The sequence below is a fragment of the Mycteria americana genome, chromosome Z, assembly GCF_035582795.1.
Source record: "Mycteria americana isolate JAX WOST 10 ecotype Jacksonville Zoo and Gardens chromosome Z, USCA_MyAme_1.0, whole genome shotgun sequence".
Taxonomy (NCBI): domain Eukaryota; kingdom Metazoa; phylum Chordata; class Aves; order Ciconiiformes; family Ciconiidae; genus Mycteria; species Mycteria americana.
Window position 1 is genome coordinate 41340732 of NC_134396.1, and position 18496 is coordinate 41359227.

The window sequence follows — 18496 nt, forward strand, 5'->3', positions numbered from 1 at the left end:
GAATTCAATTTTTATCTGAACAATCACAATTGGCATTTTTCTTCTGGTAAAAACACATGGCACAGAAGATGGTTCTATACCGTCAACAGGCTGACTTGAAAAATATAAATATATACTGTATTTATATATATAATGTGTATATATACACTATCAATATTCACATTGGAGAATCTGAACAATTTTATTGAAATTACTTTTTAAGAAAGCCTTCTGCTGTAACTTCATGTCTACATAAAGCATTGAGAATTTTCAAGTGTACCGTGTGAAATGGGGCTTCTTAAACCTAAAGAAAACATACTGGTGAAATATATGTGAATATGCATTTTTTTTTTAATGTACATGTTTTTTCAGATCTGCAATTTCCACCAGTTATAGCTTTCAAATTATGAAAACTAAAATAGTTATCTGGAGTCAGTGTTTCCTCTCAGCAGGCTGCTGCAGGCAGAGTTCACTCCCAGAAGAAACTATTGGCAAATTGTTCTCGAGGTGATGATTGATGAGATGACTTATGCTGTCAAAGACACGATCTTTTGTACGAACCTTCAAAAAAAGGATGCAAGAAGATAGATTAAAGAGCAAAATACTTTTTTCTTAACTTCGCACTAAAATTCTCTAAGAATGAAATGACACAATTAATCATGTTTTAGAGACTGATCCCTCTCCCATCAAAATCAGTGGAAATTTGGCATTTCTGGAGTTTTGCTTCTGTTTTGCCTCTTACTCCCTCTATTCTCTCCAAACAGGTATTTTGCATGCTACCTATGGGCCAGTCTACTACTATTACTATTTCTGAATAGGTCTGCTTGAAAACTTTCTGTACAACATTTTGTTTCACTGTAAGTCAGATTTTTAGACCAAATTTTTTTCTTCAGGAGACCACCTGCTTCTTTTAAATGCTTTCACCTTTTTCATTAGAAAGAGCTGTCCCTCCAGAGATGCCAGAACCCAACTCTTCTCCGTGTGCCTCAGCATCTTTGTGCTTCCCTTAACAAAGACCTTCTCCTTCAGGTGCTGGAAGATTCCCTTCCCCGAAAGCGATACAGCCACCATGTGTGCTTGGCTTGGGTTTGCCCCGTGCTGCACGGTACACACCTGTGCCTTTGAAACTGAAACACTTCAGGGCAGGGAACGTCATTTTTCTAGCCCATTTACCAGCCCTCTGCACCGGCATCCTGCTAAGTAAATGATTACACCCATGATAAGAGGAAACTGATATTACAAGGTAAAACAGTCGAAAATCAGGACAGGCCAAAAACTAATCTATATTACAAAACGACCTTTAATTATTTAACCACATCTTCACAAAGCATTTCCTTCCTGTGTTTAAAGTGAGTTAGGCATATGGCTTCCATAGGCAGAGCAGAGGTCCTCTCATGCGAATGTCATGCTGCAGTAAAGCTTGTATTGGGATAGCTCTACACTGCCTCAAGCAAAAGCCTGTGAACACAGGTCTGACGTGAGGCAGGTCATCTATTTTCTGTGAACTTTTCTCAGAAAGAGAGAACAGCTTTTTTTAAAACTTTCTAAAGCCAGCTTATGCTGTGGTGGACACCTCGCTTGAATTATTTCAGTCTTCATCACTAAGTCCTGGCAAAGCTGCTAGAAACTTAGCACAGGATGTCACAGGATAAAGAAAGAAACAAACAGCTTTGAGGAAAATGTTGATATCTGCTCGGTCCGCATGTAGCTGTGCCACTGAAGGAAAAAAAAATCAGCTCTCCCCATTTCTGAAACATACTGCTTTGAAACGTCACTTTCTGTAATTATTCAAAGCTATATTTTCAAAATGAAAAGATATCTTTAAACAGCAGCAACTTTCCTTATCTACATTCAGATTAACACATCTGCAGTCCATTCAACTCAGCTGAGAGTTTTCTCACCACAAGCAATATGCTCTGCCATCACCAGAGTTCAAGCCCTAATTCTACATCCAGCAAAAATCCTGCAGTGCTCCATTTTAAGCATCCCTTACCTGAACTAGAGATTTTTTATTTTATTTTTTTATTTTTTGTCAGCTGGATGAGAGCAGAAGCAACTGGACAGTTAAATCTGATCTGAAAACACACCCTTAAGAGCTGTAACATGTCACTGGGTAATTTGTGTGCGAAATGAATTTTCAGGCAGCCTTTGTGTGAATCGGTTTTTACAACTAATCATGCCGAGGCCACGCGGAAGAAATGCAAGCCGCTGGCACGCTGCTGCGGCTGGCCACACACTGGCGTTTTATTGACGATTCTCCGCTCTGGCAAGTTGCAAATAGGGCTGCTCAGGAGCTGCGTCAGGATCCCACAAATCATACAGACAGCACAGCTAACGTAAATACAGCCGCAGAAAAGCTGTTGTTATCAAGCGGTGCCTCCTGAGCGAGGAGCTTCAGAGCCATTTGGGCCATCACAAGTAGGCTGAGGGAGGGGACAGGAGCGGAGAACAAGCAGGTGCCTACACAAGGAGGTCAGCAAATTAGTGCTGCTCTTAGAGGCAGTGCAGAAGAGATGGGGGGCCTCTGTCCTTTGCCTGCAGGAGGAAGACGGCCTGGGAGCCACCACAGGACCTGAGCCCTCCATGCCAATCAGCAGAGCAGCAGAGCTCCCAGGGGGACAAAGCATCCCTGCACTCGCCACGTCGCACAGCAGCGTTTCCCTCGCAGTAGCCTGTGACAGCTGCTTGTGGGTTTATGCGGAAGGGAGAATTAGGGGGCCCTGCTGCAGGAGTCACAAAACTGCTGGGAAAAGTTTAGCGAAGGAGGCCACCCCCAAGAGGCGCAGGGCCAGTTCCCCAGGCTGGTGTCCCGCTCAAGCCCCGGACCAGGCAGTTGGCACCTAAAAAGTGCAAAACCATTCTTTGACTGCCCTCATGTGGCCACCGCAATTACAGCAAGTACCATGGGCATTCCTGGGCGCGGCGTTGCAGGCTGCAGGACCGGCGTAGTTCGGCGGGCCTGCTGCAACAGGCCAAGCCCTTGGCAGGGGTTTCTCATTTACTTGGGGGCTCGTCATCTAAAGTTGTCCTTTATAGAGGAAGAGAAGTTGCCCACTGTCAGCTACCCGGAGCCCAGAATAAAAGGCATGGCAATGCTTTCATTCTCTCGGACGAGAAAAAGCCTCCTCAGAAGCAGGACAGGACAGCTGCAGAAAACTGGAGCTCCCTTGCCCTCTCCATCCTGCTGCTGGGAGGGTCCCTTTGTCGGCTAAGGGAGTCCCTGTGCGGCGAAGAGATGGAGCAGGTTTACCCCAGTTGTCCCCTGGGCTTGCACGCAGGAAAACACGGGGGGCCTGGTCCATATCCTGGCTGACAGAGATGTCATGTGGAAATTGCCAGCCCGCAGGCTGGCCCAACTTGCACAGCCACCGGCAGCTTCTCAGCAAGACCGCTAAAGAAGTGGCTCAGGTGCCCTTTTGACTAAGGCTGTACTGCAGTGGCCAAAGCTTGGCCTTGCTGGAGAATCAGGTCCCTAAGGCTCCCTGCAACGTGCAGAAATCATGCAGCGGGTCTTCTGCTAGGCATCAGGGAGAGAATTAGAGATGTGATGGCATGTTAGAGATATGAGGCTGTACTTACGATCAGTTGTGAATAGGCTGTAAAGAAGGTTAAACACATGTAGAGAAAATGTGTAGAGTCAGAAACCTCCCGTATTACTGAGGAGTCAGCACTTACAGTTCCTTCTGGGTCCACCAAAAGAAGGTGCTTGGCTTGTCCGTTGTGCATGCCTGTCAGCACATAGGAGCCGGGATTCGTGGTGCTCTTCCTCACGAGGAAGTCTCCACATTTCTTTAAGAGCTGTTCTGCTTCTTTCCTGCTCATCTCTCCTTGATACCACGGCTCTATACTCAGCTCTTCGGCTACAGTCCAGTCAGCTGCTCTGGATAAAAGAGGACTGGTGCATCCAGTGGAGGTGGATTTACTTAACGCAGCCTCAGACGTTTGGTTCTTGAGGGCATCTTCAAATGGTTCTGGTATGGAAATAGAAACAAGGGCAAGATCATTCAGAGGTAAATCATGTTATAAAATGGTGATATCCAGTCATTTTTAACTGGATTTATTTTGTGTTATAGCCACTTCCCTTTATCTTTATGAAAAAACTGAGGGAAGATGTACTGCTAGGCCTACTGATTTATGGATTATATTAAGACCAAGGAGTGTAACATGCTAAAAATGTATGTTATACACAGAAAGATGCTGATAAAAATCAGAGCAAACCTTGGCAGGAGCTTTTGAAAGGTAGTGATTTTATTTCAGTAATGGCTATTGTCAACAGTTGCATTTATATGCCCTGCTACCGGGCAGAGCTCTGCTTTTCTCTTGCCAGGTACATCAGACAGTTTCATTTCAAATAAATTGCATAATATGGGTACCCAATGTCATTATACTCATATCTGGTCTGTCTTCAAGCAACATATTCATTTAAAAATTATCCATTACTGAGTCTCCAGCCCAAGGGTATGTCCAGAAGGGATCAGTCGCCCTTACCACGCAGCCTAGCCCTAGCCTCCAGGTAGGAAGAGGACTTTGCAACATAGACACAGGCTAACACCTTTTACTGTGATTTAGCTAGCTGAAGTCAGCCTCGGCAGAGCTTCTTTTAAACCTCAGCTAAATCCTGAACCCAGTGTTACTTTCTGTAGAGTGGAATGGAAAGATGTGTCATTATAGATCCCAACAGTCTTACAGAAATAGTAAATAGGTCGGTGTGTGCTTCATTTTGTGCTGTACTGGCCTATTGGAAGCCATTTTCCCTTGCAAGACCTTCATCTGGCCAACTAGTGCGTATTAAAAAGAGATATTGTTCAGTGCCCAGTGTACTTACTACAGGACATCTGTAGAGCAGTACCATGAAGCAATATACCAGCTCTAAATAGACTGCTCAGATGCAAGGAGTACATAGCCATGTTTGCACGGAGCCACGGAGAGGTTAATTTAGCTCAGAGAAATAGGGTAAATACTGTGCTGTCACAGCTTGTTGCTACTTCACCTAATTCTTAAAGCCAGCTTATATATGTCCTCACTACACTGCAGTCTGCACAAAGCCCAACATGTTTCACTTGACAAACCACTAACTTAGGGCTAGTTGACACGTTTTCTTATACTACTTTTCCCCAATGATCCAGTGGTTAATAAAGATTAATGAAGGCTGGAAGATGTTTTCCTTATTTTTAGGAAAACAACGTGTATAAAATAGAAGTAAGCACGTGCATGTTTTAAGGGCACGGCATGTTAGAAATCAGGGTTAACATCCCTGATTTCAGGCAGCAGAATTTTCTCATTTCAGACCTATAGTCACAGATAGATACTCCCTCAACTTCCTTCCCTCCCCCTTTCTTTCAATCTAAAATCTCCCCAAACTGTGGAAATAGAGCCATATCTCAGCAAAAACATGCCAGGAAGACAGTTTTATGTATACTGAGATAAAAGAAATGTAGATATGTTATTTTACAAATAGCATATAGGCACCAAATGCTTTGTCTCACTGCCTCTTAATTATGCGAACTGAATTAAATAAATCATGTGTCAGCAATTGATTGGAGGTAGGAAGAGTAGAAAAACAAATACAATTTTCTGTGCATCACACTGCTTTCCCCATATTTCCTGTTAAGTATCTCTTCAAGGCTGAAAACAATGTGTATCGGTAGCACCAACATCAAATTATGACTGATGCTTAAACCATTGTTTTACGGCTATGGCTATGATTCTGATTTTGGAAAAGCTGACTTCAGAGTTGGAACAGATAGCTAGACAGGACAGCAGGCCTATCCAGAGCAAGGGATAACTCAGCCTTTTAATTTCCCTCCCAGCTTCCTTGTTGCACAAGGTTTTTGTAGTATGCATTGACTTCCTAGTACCATATTCACAGGACAGGCTGGAGCTAATTCTCCAGCCATTCACTCCTTCACTTTCCTGCATGACAAGCCTCTTCCTTTATTTTCCTCCTGATGTAGTTGCCTGTAATGCTAAGGATAACATAGACTGCAACACAGCTTAACTCAGATATAATACAAACTAGCCTCAAATCTTCGGCCACCCTTGTTTTAACTCAGTCAGATATGAAACCACTATGAATTCTAAAATTCACTATTACTCCACCAGGAATACTAAAATTTGTAGAATTTTAAAATTATTTTTAGACAGAACTAATGCATAAACATATTGGGTGGCTTGTTAGAAAGGGAGTGAATAGGAAGGGAACTCACTCATGTCAAACAGATCCTTTCCCGGGCTGCTCTCTTTGGTATCATCTGCTGTTCCACTGAAGGTACTTTCAGCATCTGCCTGAAGTGCCAATAGAGCTTCTATATTTATATGCTGGGTATTTACGTATGTTGGCATCTCTGCTGTTGGGGTTACTTGTGATTTCCCTTCCGGCATACTACAAATATCCAGAGATCCTAGAAAATGCAAGACTTTTTTTCTTCTTTTTTGTATTTGACAGAACAGTGTTGTTATAATGACCAAATAACATCACACCCCATCACCACAGGTTTAAAATTCCCTGGAATGGGAGACGTAAAGCCAATAACTGCAGGATCTAGTAGAAAAAATGTTGATGAATGGGTGCAGGACTGTGTTTCAATGAGGGTTTGGGAGGGGAGGAAAGTAAAATTACTCAGGAGGAAAGGAAAATTTTGTAAATAAAGACTGTCAGTTTCAAATCTGATACTCAGTTGGGGAGTCATGAGAGGAGGAAATGGAATAAAATCCTCAAATTTGTGCAGATTAACAAGAGATAACATATTTTGGCATTTGAAAAGAAAGTGTGCCCAGAAACACAGTAAAGCTGTCGCATAAAGGTAGAAGGGGTGAAATTTCACACATGTTTTGATGCGATTTGCTTAAAATTCATGGACAACAACAAAAAGAACAATATGCATTATTTGTTATTCGTGGAGCAGAGATTATGTGCAAACACATGCATTGCTCCATATTTTAAAAAAACTTCTGACTTTAGGCCCTTCCTTTGGAAACTCCATCTTGCATACCCTAGTGGGTCAGATTTTCAGAACAGACCATGCAGCCTGTCTTTAAATACCATGGCATTTTAAGACATGGCAAGCTAGATAGCTGAAGGTTTGCGGCAACTCTATTTAAGAACTGCTCTGCAAAAGATAAGATTTTATGACAGTATGCATTTAATAATTTATCCAGAGGTAATTACCAAATGCTTTTCACTGATATCAAATCTAAAATTCAGACAAAGGGAATCTATCAACAAAGTGCAATTCATTGCCTTAAGACTTTGAGGCATCAGACTTTCAGATGCTTTGCCCACCCAATACCTCCTGCAGTAGTACAGCTACAACTAGCAAAACTCACCTTGCTTAACAGGCCCATGACGCCAGTCTTCACTGAATTTGTCTCCTAAGTGACGACTCTGGTAATAGGTTTGCTCTCCTCCCACTCCTGCTGCAGACTAGAACGGACACATGTGCAAAGAAATTTTCAATTACCTTTAAAATGCTCATATATATTATGAGTGGCTCTGACAATTTCCTTGGCTGTATTCTGTGTACTCCCACTCTTCATTTCCGATTCATCATGGTGTCAGAATATATATCTCACAAATGCATTTGTGTAGGAGTAAGATATTACCGGTGACCTTCATGTAAACTTCCCTGCTTCCTGCTTTTATTAACCCCCGCAATCCCAAATGATGCATCATCTCCTGCAGTACATTTGTCTTCACGTAGTGAGCCCTGACAAACCGTGCCTGGGAAAAGCATTCTGCAGAAACACACCTGGGACCAGAAGACACCCCCAGCACCCTGCAAAGCACGAGCTGAAAGACTTGGGTTGGTACCAGGGGACGCACTCAGGTACTGAAGGAAGGATGCTCTTTACAGACAAGGCCCCTCTGGATTTAAGCAGAGTTGTGCTGGATCTGAAAACTCCTCTTAGGTGGCTACATTGGTACTGTAGTCAAACTTCCAACAGCAATGCTGGCAGAAATAGCCAAGCTGACCTCAGTTCAACATGAGGTGGAAAACCTACCTAGGGACCTGGCTGAATACTGATTGCTCCTGAGTTATTAACTTAATGCGCTGTTAGTAATGACGGCACTAGATTGTTATAACGGTTCTGCATCAAACCTTTCCCAGTTAGTGTGCACTATATGATACTCTCTGAAGCGGACATGGTTTCTGCAAATGTAGTAACCCTCAGTGGATTTCTCTTCCTTGAACCTGCGTAATCTTTTAACACCATGAGGATCTCACCTCCTTTCGTTTGTTCTGAACCTGCCTAATTTGTTGCCCCCTGGATCTTCAATGCCCATTCAAAAGTAAACTGGCCACACATGAAGGGCTGTGAGCTGTAAACGGTCCCAATGTATCCATCTTAAAACACACGGTTTTTAGAAATTTTGGATCCATCAGCAGGAGGGCAGAGATGCAGTTGCACTGACCTGAGCTGTATCTGCAGCAGTGGGAAGTCTTCCTTTGAGCCTGGCATCAATGAAGCCACCAGGGGGGGGCATTTTATTTGGGATGTTGTTGTAATAGGGATGTTCTGTTGCCTCGTTATCTTCCTCCATCCATGGCTCATCAAAACTCTGCATCCTGTAAGAAAGTGAGTGCTCTATTTTGCCCCTCACTTGCAAAGCACTTACAGATACTTGCACTATGTTAAGACTGCCTGTCAGGGGATCACTACTGCATATTATTTTGACAATTCAGCTACCATTATAAGTTCAGAAGCAATGATGGATCATGCAGCAGACCCTCTCTGTTTAGACAAACTTGATCTAAACCTCCTTTGCAATGGGTAAAATTCTTTATGCTGTGTAAAGGATGGTTTTAGTTAGCTTTAAAAACCACTATAAAAGGCATTAACAATTTTATTTAACCTTACATTAGCATTTGTAATATTATTACTTGATTGATTGACTAAGCACTAAAACTTTGTCTTTAATTACGGCTGCTCTATCACTAATATAAATCTGGAAGAAATTCACAAAGGCAAGAGACTGGATCTGTGGTTTCAGTCTATATTTAACAGTCATTTATCCAAGTCTAAAGTGAGTACAGAATGCTTCCAGATTAGGATAGTAGCATTTTTATATTCACCATACACTCATTTTACACTGATATAAAAGATTACACAGGGTACCAGCTCACTGGTATTTATAGCAATGTTAGCAAGCATATAGCAATCCATGTCAAAAACACAGCTCACCAAAGAAAACAGAATGCTATATCCCAGTCTTTTAAACATAGACAAGCAGACAGATTTTGTATCCTCCAGAGAACAATGCAGTCAAAGCCTCTGTACAATACATCACATTCCTAAAAACTTCACCCTGGCTAATATCAGAAATAGTGAAACATCACTAGTCATTTTGGAAGCCCAGCAACTCTAGCTTACTTCATCTAAATTGAGAGAGCTGCTATAACAGTAACAACAATGAGGAAATGCCACAAATAACCTCCATTCTTGGCCATCCAACTCTGCCTATTAACTACAAGGGAAAACACATGATCATTTCAGTAAGTTCACTGTGAAATCCATATTTAGCCCATTCTTTTAAAATGACTGTTCTCCTTTCATGTTCATTAGGCAACCCCTGCTTTGCTGATTCAGCAGAATTCTCTTTTTAAAGTATTTAAATCCTGTCTGTCTCCAGCAACTTTGCCCACAGCACATTTTATTAAGTAAATACAAAGCTAAAGAAGATCCTTTAGCATTCTTCTGCAGCCGTACTCACCTATCATGGAAAGTAGGTATCTTAGAGGGGCATCGCAAGTATTGCTTAAATCGAAGCTCAAACGCTTGCCCTATGGTGCTGATGACATCCTGGGCCAGGCCATCACAGCATTCCAGTATATGACAAGCTAAATGAAAAAGATTTGACACATGCACATGCAAATAATTGTTTATGTTATGGTGGGATGCACTGACCTATGCCAAAACACCTACATGTCAGGTATAGTTGCTCTACTCGTGGTGTGCACATTTCAACAAAACCCAATTCTGGCACAGTGAATTTCAGGCAATGGGGTCTTTTTAAAGGTTAAATAAAATTGCTCTGGTGTGTAACCACAATAGGCAAGACCACAAATCAGTTCCACAATTTTAACAAGTCCATAAACACAGGAAATCTCATAAAATTTCACTTGTTATTACCTGAATGCAAGAGATGATATGAGAATTCTGAGCTTTAAGTTGAGATTGTAAAAATATTAGTAGATGGTAACAACAAAAAAAGCTGTCTTTGCTTTCCTCAATTTTATCCCCACTTCAGTTTTATGACTAATCACCCCAAGTTTGCAAGCTGTTCGCTTCCTTTGAGTTTCCAGAATTTCCCAAATGACAGGCTGAGGGAGGAGCAGTAACTAGGATACTTCCTAGATCCCAGGCTCTGATCTGGTTCCTTCAGTACAGAGGGCTGGTACCTTTTCCTGCTCGTCCACACGCAGCAAACTGCGGGATCACTGGGGAGCACAGGGCCAGGGCCCTGGTTAACTCCAGCACTCCCCATGTGCCACCTCTCTGAACCCGCTGTGACAGAGGCAGTAAGGAGGGAGGCTGGCAGCACAAGCTCTCTTCCCATGGGAGACGGAGAAACCTTTATCAGCTGCCTGAGCAGCCAAATCCACCCCAGTTTTAAATCAGAGAGTGGCTCGGAGGTATCATCTTATGTGACAACATGAACAGGCGGACTCGTGAGGATTTCACTTAACACTGCAGGAATGTAGATGGGTGTTAGGAGCTGGAAGCTAAAGATCTGAATGAACACCACCTTGGTGATATTCAGAAAAGCCCAGGCAAGTTTATTTTCCATATTCAGTGCTGGACAAGCACACGGTCTAGTGGCTAGAGCCTGGATTGGATTTGAAACTCTGGTTCTTTCCCAAGTCCTGCTGCAGGACAGTGGGACCTTGTTCAAAGTTACTAATTTCTATCGGCCCCAACTGCTTCAATAACCCGAATATAAATTCTCCAGCTGAAAAACTGCATTTTACTATATTCCCAGTGTCCAGCTCAGTGGAATCAAGTGCTTTGGATGCCGTTGTCCTACAAATAAGGGTTGGCCATGACATTTGTGTGACATAATTTTACTTAAAGCAATATAGGGAGGTTTAGCAATGACTTCTCAGAGGCTGATCTGCTGGACAGACTTCTGAAGAGGCCAGAATAAAGGGCCAAGAAACCCTCAGTTATGCAGGTATGGAATGACCAGGGCACCAAGCTGTCTCTCCCTCAGCAGCAGCAGCACCTCATGCAGCATGAGATGGCACCAGTCGCAGTGCTGCCCTGCTAAACAGATGCAGTGCTGCTCTCTTCTCACCTTATAGCATATGCTGTGCCAACCAGCATGCTGAGGCAATGCCGGATTCAGGGGAAATGTCCTCCGCTGCATGTTGAAAGTGGATTTGGTAGCCAAAAGCAGGTGTTCAAAGGCAGGGGTAGACATCCCTGGCTAGCAGCAGGATATTTGCTGTTTACCCCCTCTGCACCACTGCTGGCGGCAGTGAACAATCAGCCCCCAGATAAGGTAGAGACTTATCTCCGTGAACATGGACCAAAAGTAGTTAGGCCAAACAAAGCTATAATTTTTGCACTCTATAACTAGAGTGGGGATTTAAAGAGGCTACATTGCTCACTGCTAAACCTGTCTGGAGTTGAAATGAAGCGTGAGTCATTAAGTAGTTTTGGTAGGTGACATAATGAGTAACCTGTTTCCTTGGATACGTGAATGGACTTCCAGCAGGTAGGAGATGTGCTTCTTCTAAAAGGATGAGAAAGTTTGGCTCACATAGAGATGATTTCTTCTGAATATTACAGCGGAACACAGACAGCCTTTAGCTTGCTAGATCCAGAATATAAAGCATGAAGAGAGCTTTTCCATCCTTGGGAAGAAATGAGTCTAATATGCAAGTGAAAGCTATACTACAGCATCGGTGCTGGTGTCAGTAACAGCAGCAGTAGCATTTTCACTAGATACAGAAGTAAATTTGAACTCACTTCTAAAGCAATTTGCAGATAACACAAAGACTGACAGAATAGCCAGCCAGAGGTGGTGCAAGAGGGCAATCCAGATCCCCTGGTAAACTAGACCTTTTAAAAAAATGTGTTTTAATACTGGTCACATACAAAGTCAGTGATCTGCAAACCACTGATGTACACACACAGCTGGGGAAAGCTCCCATGGAAAGATGTAACACAGAAGGCTTAAAGATCACAGCGTGAAAGAATTTCACATGAGATAACAGTGCTTCACTGCAGCAAAAAGGGCTTATGAGAAACTGGCTAATGACGAGGACAAAAGCAAGTAAGAATAGGAAGGTGCTACCTCTGTTATAGATTGCTGACATTAAAACTAGATTACTCCAAACAATAACAGGCATCATCTAGCTTTTTAAAACAATGCAGAAAAATGAAACGAGGAGGAACAGAAATTATATGAGGGATGGCAAACATGCACTGCAGCTGGAGACCTCCAGAGTTCACTCTGTCAAACTTTTCCTAAAGAAAAACTGAGAAATGACTTGAACTAAATACACCACAGGAAGACAATACCAGGTGTTTAGATGACTCCTCGATCTAGGATAGACTAGCTCACAAGGAACAGTGACAGGAAGCTAAGGCTAAACACATTTGACTTAGATATAAGGAGCATAGTCCATGAAACAGTTTTTTATATAAAACCCACTCACACAGGAACAGAAAACAGAGCACAGGGCTGCTCCAGACCCTAGAGTGCAAATGTCTGGTCTGCGATGCTGGTCCTCTACATTGCCACTGAGATCTCTCAGTACAACTAAATCAGTCTCTGGTTTAGCAGAAGGGTACTGCTAAAGTGGGTGCGGCGGAGAACAGCTGTGCACCATACAGCCTACAGTCCGATGCCGGAGCCTTTCTAATGGGGGACTCATGAGGTTGGAACATAATAGGCATGGCAAAGAACTGGACTATCTCCCTACCTCCCATTCCCCATAAGTTTTCTAGGTGTTCCACTAATATTCAGCATATTTGTATGTTTACTGAAGGTATTACTTACGAGCTAAAGCTCTCAAGTCTGGACATCTCTGCATATGGACACAACAGATTGTTGAGGTATCTAAGATCATTAAAGGTGACAAAATAAGGAAGCTATTAAATTAGTTGCACCCACGGTAAGGTGGCAGCTCAGGGTTTGCAGGGTTGGCATTTTGGAGTTAACGTGTCTGAATTCTGCAGAAATCCTGTTGGAAGTGCTTGAGTCTTTTTTTGGAGCTAGTCTTTTTTTGTCTATGAATCTATGAATAATAAATAGATTCTCAGGTACATTATACAATACTTTGTATCTAGCATTAAGACCTAGTGATGCTTTCTGCATTACAAGCTGGAATGTTTTCTGTACCTATTATTTCAGACTGTAATTTACACTTTTTATAATTTACTTTTAGTTTTGAGAATGTGAACTGGTTCTTAGTCTTTGAAGACAATCAACAAGAGGTTCCCTGTTCCTGACTGATCGCTCATAAAGCAATACAACCTTGCATAAAACTTCACTGAGAAAGAGGATTACAGCCTCCAGCAAGCTGGCTTGAAAGCTCACTATTTGGTAAAGAATCCGATTCTGCCAGGAAGAATTAGGCATGTACTGAAAAGGCCTAACAGATTCAGCCACCTCATCGGAGGACTTAATCAGAGAACTGCTTAGTTCTTGCATAGTGATTGGGTGTAGGTGAGAATTAGCTGTTGCCTAGAAGCTCACACAGCCAAGTAAGGCAAGCGTTTGATTTAAGAGATGAAGAGAATCCAAGTGATATTTGGAGATGAACTACAGGAAAGACCTGTTCCAAGTCTGAGAACCAACTTGCGCATGGCTGTTCCTTATTGCTACACAATCTTTCCATGACTCTGTCAAAGGCAATCTTTTCATTGGGCTGCATTTATTTTTTTCTGGGGAGAAAAAAATCGACTGAATTATACCGTGAATAATTCATGTTTCTCAAAGGAAAAAAGGTGCCAAATAGATATTTCTAACTTACCTCTCCGATTAACAGGATCCTTTGCTACATATGCAACATAGTCAGTTGTATCCTGTCAAAAAATTAAGATACCTACAATGAATGCAAAAAATCTTTGCACTGATCATAGCAAAAGATCACAGTCCAGAGTGTGCATATTCCTGTGGGTAGAGCCTCAAATGACACATTTTGCTCTACAGTTATATACTACTTAAACTCCATAAAAATGTTTATGGGTTTCGGTACTGATCCCACCACTTTGCTTTCTCCAGCGTGTGATCTATTCCAGCAGAACTTAAAAATCTCTTCCAAGGCCTTTGAAAATCAATTAAACAAATTAAGTAGGATTTGGATCAGGCATCGTTTAGAAGGGAGTAGAATCACAAGTCCTCATCTTCAAACTACCCAGAGATTTTGGTTCAGAACATGAATAATCAACTGCTGCTGTGGCAGAGAGAGTGGGAGTAACAGCCCTGCTCCCCAGAAATACTGAGCAGTGGCATTTATTCACGTGTGACAAGCACGTGTGTTTACTTTACTGACTACAACGCCATATGGCACAGAGGTGCTCAGCCACTGCTTGGCTGTGACAAGCAGTCTCCCAGGATGCTCTCCCCCAGCCCATGGGCTGCTCCCCGCCATCCCCATTGCCACATGCCAGGTGGATTTTCCGGCAAGAGCAGGCTGACATCTTCTTTGGGCATTTTTTGCTTGCTCTCCTGCCACCCTCACGCTCCTGCGCGCAAGCGGCACAGACTTTTATCGTCGTGCAGATGAAACAGAAAGGCTAGTGCTTCTGGGAAACGTGAGGCCTGCTGGCACATCTGGACAATGCCATATATCCTTGATGCTATCAGGAAGTCCTGGGTAGATCCAATATTTCCTGACATGCCTGGGTAGTCAGGTATAGCTAAACCTAGCTGAGGTATATCTAGGATACACTACAGCTGGCTGCATAAATCTACCCAAAGCCTTTTCAGGGGACTGATCCAAGACCATCGACAATTATGTCAAGATCTCCTGTCATAACAAACATCAATCTTCCATTAAAAGATAGACTTCTTTAGCTTAGCTTTCTCTAGTGCAAGCACACACGACCACCACCCACCCAAAACAAATCACTGTGCTGCATGCGTATACAATTTCCTTCCTAAGGAGAGGGCAAGGGCAATGGTGAAGCACATTCATGGTTCTGGTGACAGATGTGTAGCCATATCACTTAGTGCACTATTGGAAGGCACTCAGGCACAGCAGTCATGAGGTTGGTCTGTAAAAAAAGCAGAGCAGAGAAGAACAGCCCTAGCATTTTGTCCAGTAATTTCTTAAGCACCCAGTGACATAGTGTCTGGGCAATGACTTGAGTGGAAATAATGATGCGTATCAACAAGGAAGCGGACGAGAGAAGTGGTGATGTCTATAGCAGCAAATAAAACAGAGCCAAGGTAAAGGCCTGAGAGTTGTCCCACAGTTGTCCTTACTGTTTAATTGTTGCTACTCTCCCTTGCCTGGCTGTGCTGGTTTCCCATACCATGCTCCGAAACCCTCCGAGGGGCCAGCACATGCTGGGCATCGATCCCAAGAGACCACTGGGAGGGAAGAGAGTGAATGTGTGGATGCAAATTGCACTGTGCTGTTTCGTTTTGGGGCCAGAAAACAGGCCACAGATCATTTTATTTACTAGTACAGACAGAGCTAATGGATACATTTATGCCTGAGTAAATCATAGATCTATCTCATAGCTAGCGTGGGTGTGAGAGACTGGAACCACCTACTCTTTATTTCATCTAAAGCTCTCAGATTCAAGCTGACTATGACAAAGCATTAAGGACCTGAGGTGGGCACATTTCACAGTGGCTAAATTAGAAGACTCCCATCAAAAGGCTATACAGGGCTGGGCTGATGCAGCAAAGTGGTCCCTGACATTCAAGGACTGAAGACAAGTATGAATGAGCTACAATTTTCGCCTCAAAGAAATTGCATTGCGGTGTTAAAATTTGGAGGCAGGGCTGAAACTGAAAAACTACTGCCTTCAGGGACCTCTGAGGGACCTGCCTTATTAGACCTTATGAGATCTGCCTTTCTTAAATTTCAGCAGGCATCTCCAAAAACAGATGTCTTGTCTAGCAGGCTGGAAACAGCCACCTGAAATGACTATGGATGAAAAATGTTTAGTATATTGTAAGGAGGGGCTGAAGAGAGCTAAAGCAGATCCAGAACACAGTCTTGGAAGTGAACTAAAAATGATCCTGAAATGGTGTGTAAAAGGATTTGGTGGAGAGATTTTTAAGCTCCCATGTACCGACACAGCCAGAAACTGTCTGACTCATTGCAAAGAGGAACATTGCAAAAATATATATGGTACTCAAGCTGTTCTCCAAGACTGTGGAACACTTCTCCAGTGGATAAATTTTGAATGATGAAGGTAATTAACGCTTAGGGAGTGGGAGGAAAGTTGCAAAGCTAATTGCTGGCGAGAATGTGTGGCAGATATCCAGAGCAGAAAAGTGGATAGGGTGAGAAGTGGGGGCAGTCTCGCTCTAAATAAACCAAACTTCAAAATTCAAAATAAGGGAAGTATTTCCTGAAGAAACATGGGCACAGATCTGGATTCCTAGTTCAGCATGGCTTTTCTCCATCCATTTTGAATCTCATATGAGGAGACGAGTTTACAGGCTGGAGCCCAAGGGTGTTTGGGGGATATGGTTTGGTGGTGGCAGTCCTCCACCAAGTGGAAGTCATTAAGCACTGATGAAAAGTTATGTCTGGATGACCTTCAGATGGCTTAATAAAGCTGTGACTTAGATCACGTCCTTGCATCTTGTCTTCTTCCATGTGCACGCAGGACAAAGGAACCACCTGCTTTATAAACAAGCTCTTGATTTAAAGTTATGCCAGATACTAGCCCACTGAGACAAGCCTGGAGAGCATCATTAGATACTCATACCTACTGTCTCCACCCCCAGAATGAGATCACCATGCAGTGGTCTTATTGGGAACGCAACTTTACAAATTCACTGTCTCTTATAGGCTCCCTTACGCCGTGCAGTTTGATTTCTCTGGTAGCTCACTGACTCAGTAGCATAATTTTTATCTCTAAAACATTTGGAAGAGCTTGTTTACTCCAAATCCAATCTCTACTGCTGCTCCTCTCCTCTTTCCTGGTAAATTCCTCTATCAGTGGGCAGTGTGCAATGGTGTTTCCAGAACTTAGCATTTGGGATGGCAGATGGGGAGCGAAGAATCTTCTTACGGAGGCAGGGAACTGTGCTAATCACTCCTCTGCCCACTTCAGGAATTGTTCATTTACAGCATCCATTGCAATCTGTTGTATTTCAAAGCTGCTGTTGATCCATTTTTTGTTCCCCAAATTATTATGATATGGCATCCTTTTCCCTTCTGGAACTGAACTGAGATCAGCAGAGCTGTACTAAGACTGAAGTTTGCCTTTAAGTTTTCTGAGGATAGTGAAATGAACAGAGAAAGTGCCAAGGATCTTCAACTGAACAGAGTTGAACTGAGAAAATTAACTCACAAAGCAGGCTAGAAATTGCCTTACCTGTCGTACATGACTGATAAATGACAGATAATTTTATGATGGAGGAAAAGGCAGACTCATTCAATTAAACTAGTTTTAAAAGATTTCAGACCTCTAAGGTAAGAGGTGAGCAATGTCCCTGTGTTATAATTCTCCCATTGCTTCCTGGGTGACAAATACTTTTTAAGCACATTTAATGTGCCTTTGGATGGACTGCTTATGGGTGAACAGGGAAAAGCGCAACAAGCAGGAGTCTGCCCTTTGATCTAAATGAACCAAATGTGTAGGTGTATCTGAAAGCTTTGCAAAACTAGAAAGAAAGATCTGGGCTTTTCCTGAAAGCCTGTCTTCAAGCTGCATGAGTGTAGTGAATATACCTGAAGGCACTATTTAGCACAGTCTTCTCAATGTACACTTAAAGATGAGAAGGAAAAAAATAAATGCATACATTGCTATAAATATAACTGCCACACAGTCTATTACTGTCAAAAGTACAAAATAAAAAACAGTCAGGACAAAAATTCACATGATACCCATACGGCTATGCTACATTACTCTGAAAAACAGAGCCCTGCTTATCAGTTATTATATGAATGTTCACAGCCCTTTGATACTTTTTGTTTCAGTCATTCAAAGAGAAGGATTTATGACTGCTTGTCAGTTGTTTCCCTCAAAAAGAGTTTGATGGCAACAATCAAGAAGAATTTATGAAACAAGAAACAGGAGCTATTGTGGTTATATTTTTCTTTCAGTAAGATATGCAATACATTTTGTCACACAGTCCTCGTAAAGCAATATCTATGTGGGGGAAAGCTTTAAAGAAATGCTTACCGGATCACCTCCAGATGCAAAGGAAATAGATTGCATATGGTGATTTGCTATGATCTGTATGGAGCAGAAAGAATAAGTGTGAGTCAGTAGGTTTTCTTACAGTTTACTTTTTTTAATTTCTTTTTTGGTTTGTAGGGGGGTGAATATCCAAAACCAATATCAAAATGACCTCTGTATTTCACCTACA

General features: G+C 42.5%; 1 protein-coding gene across 1 annotated transcript in view; it reads right to left on the bottom strand.

The window, feature by feature from the left end:
• Positions 1-371: 371 nt before the first annotated feature.
• Positions 372-18496, bottom strand: part of SHC3 (SHC adaptor protein 3) — a 57541-nt gene continuing 39416 nt past the window's right edge. The window contains exons 5-12 of the mRNA XM_075526822.1: positions 18310-18363; positions 13965-14016; positions 9692-9818; positions 8389-8546; positions 7306-7389; positions 6186-6380; positions 3655-3950; positions 372-540 (exon numbers count right to left, since the gene is read on the bottom strand). Of these exons, the coding sequence (XP_075382937.1) occupies positions 412-540; positions 3655-3950; positions 6186-6380; positions 7306-7389; positions 8389-8546; positions 9692-9818; positions 13965-14016; positions 18310-18363 (1095 nt within the window). The 3' untranslated portion in view covers positions 372-411. The remainder of the gene's footprint in view (positions 541-3654; positions 3951-6185; positions 6381-7305; positions 7390-8388; positions 8547-9691; positions 9819-13964; positions 14017-18309; positions 18364-18496) is intronic.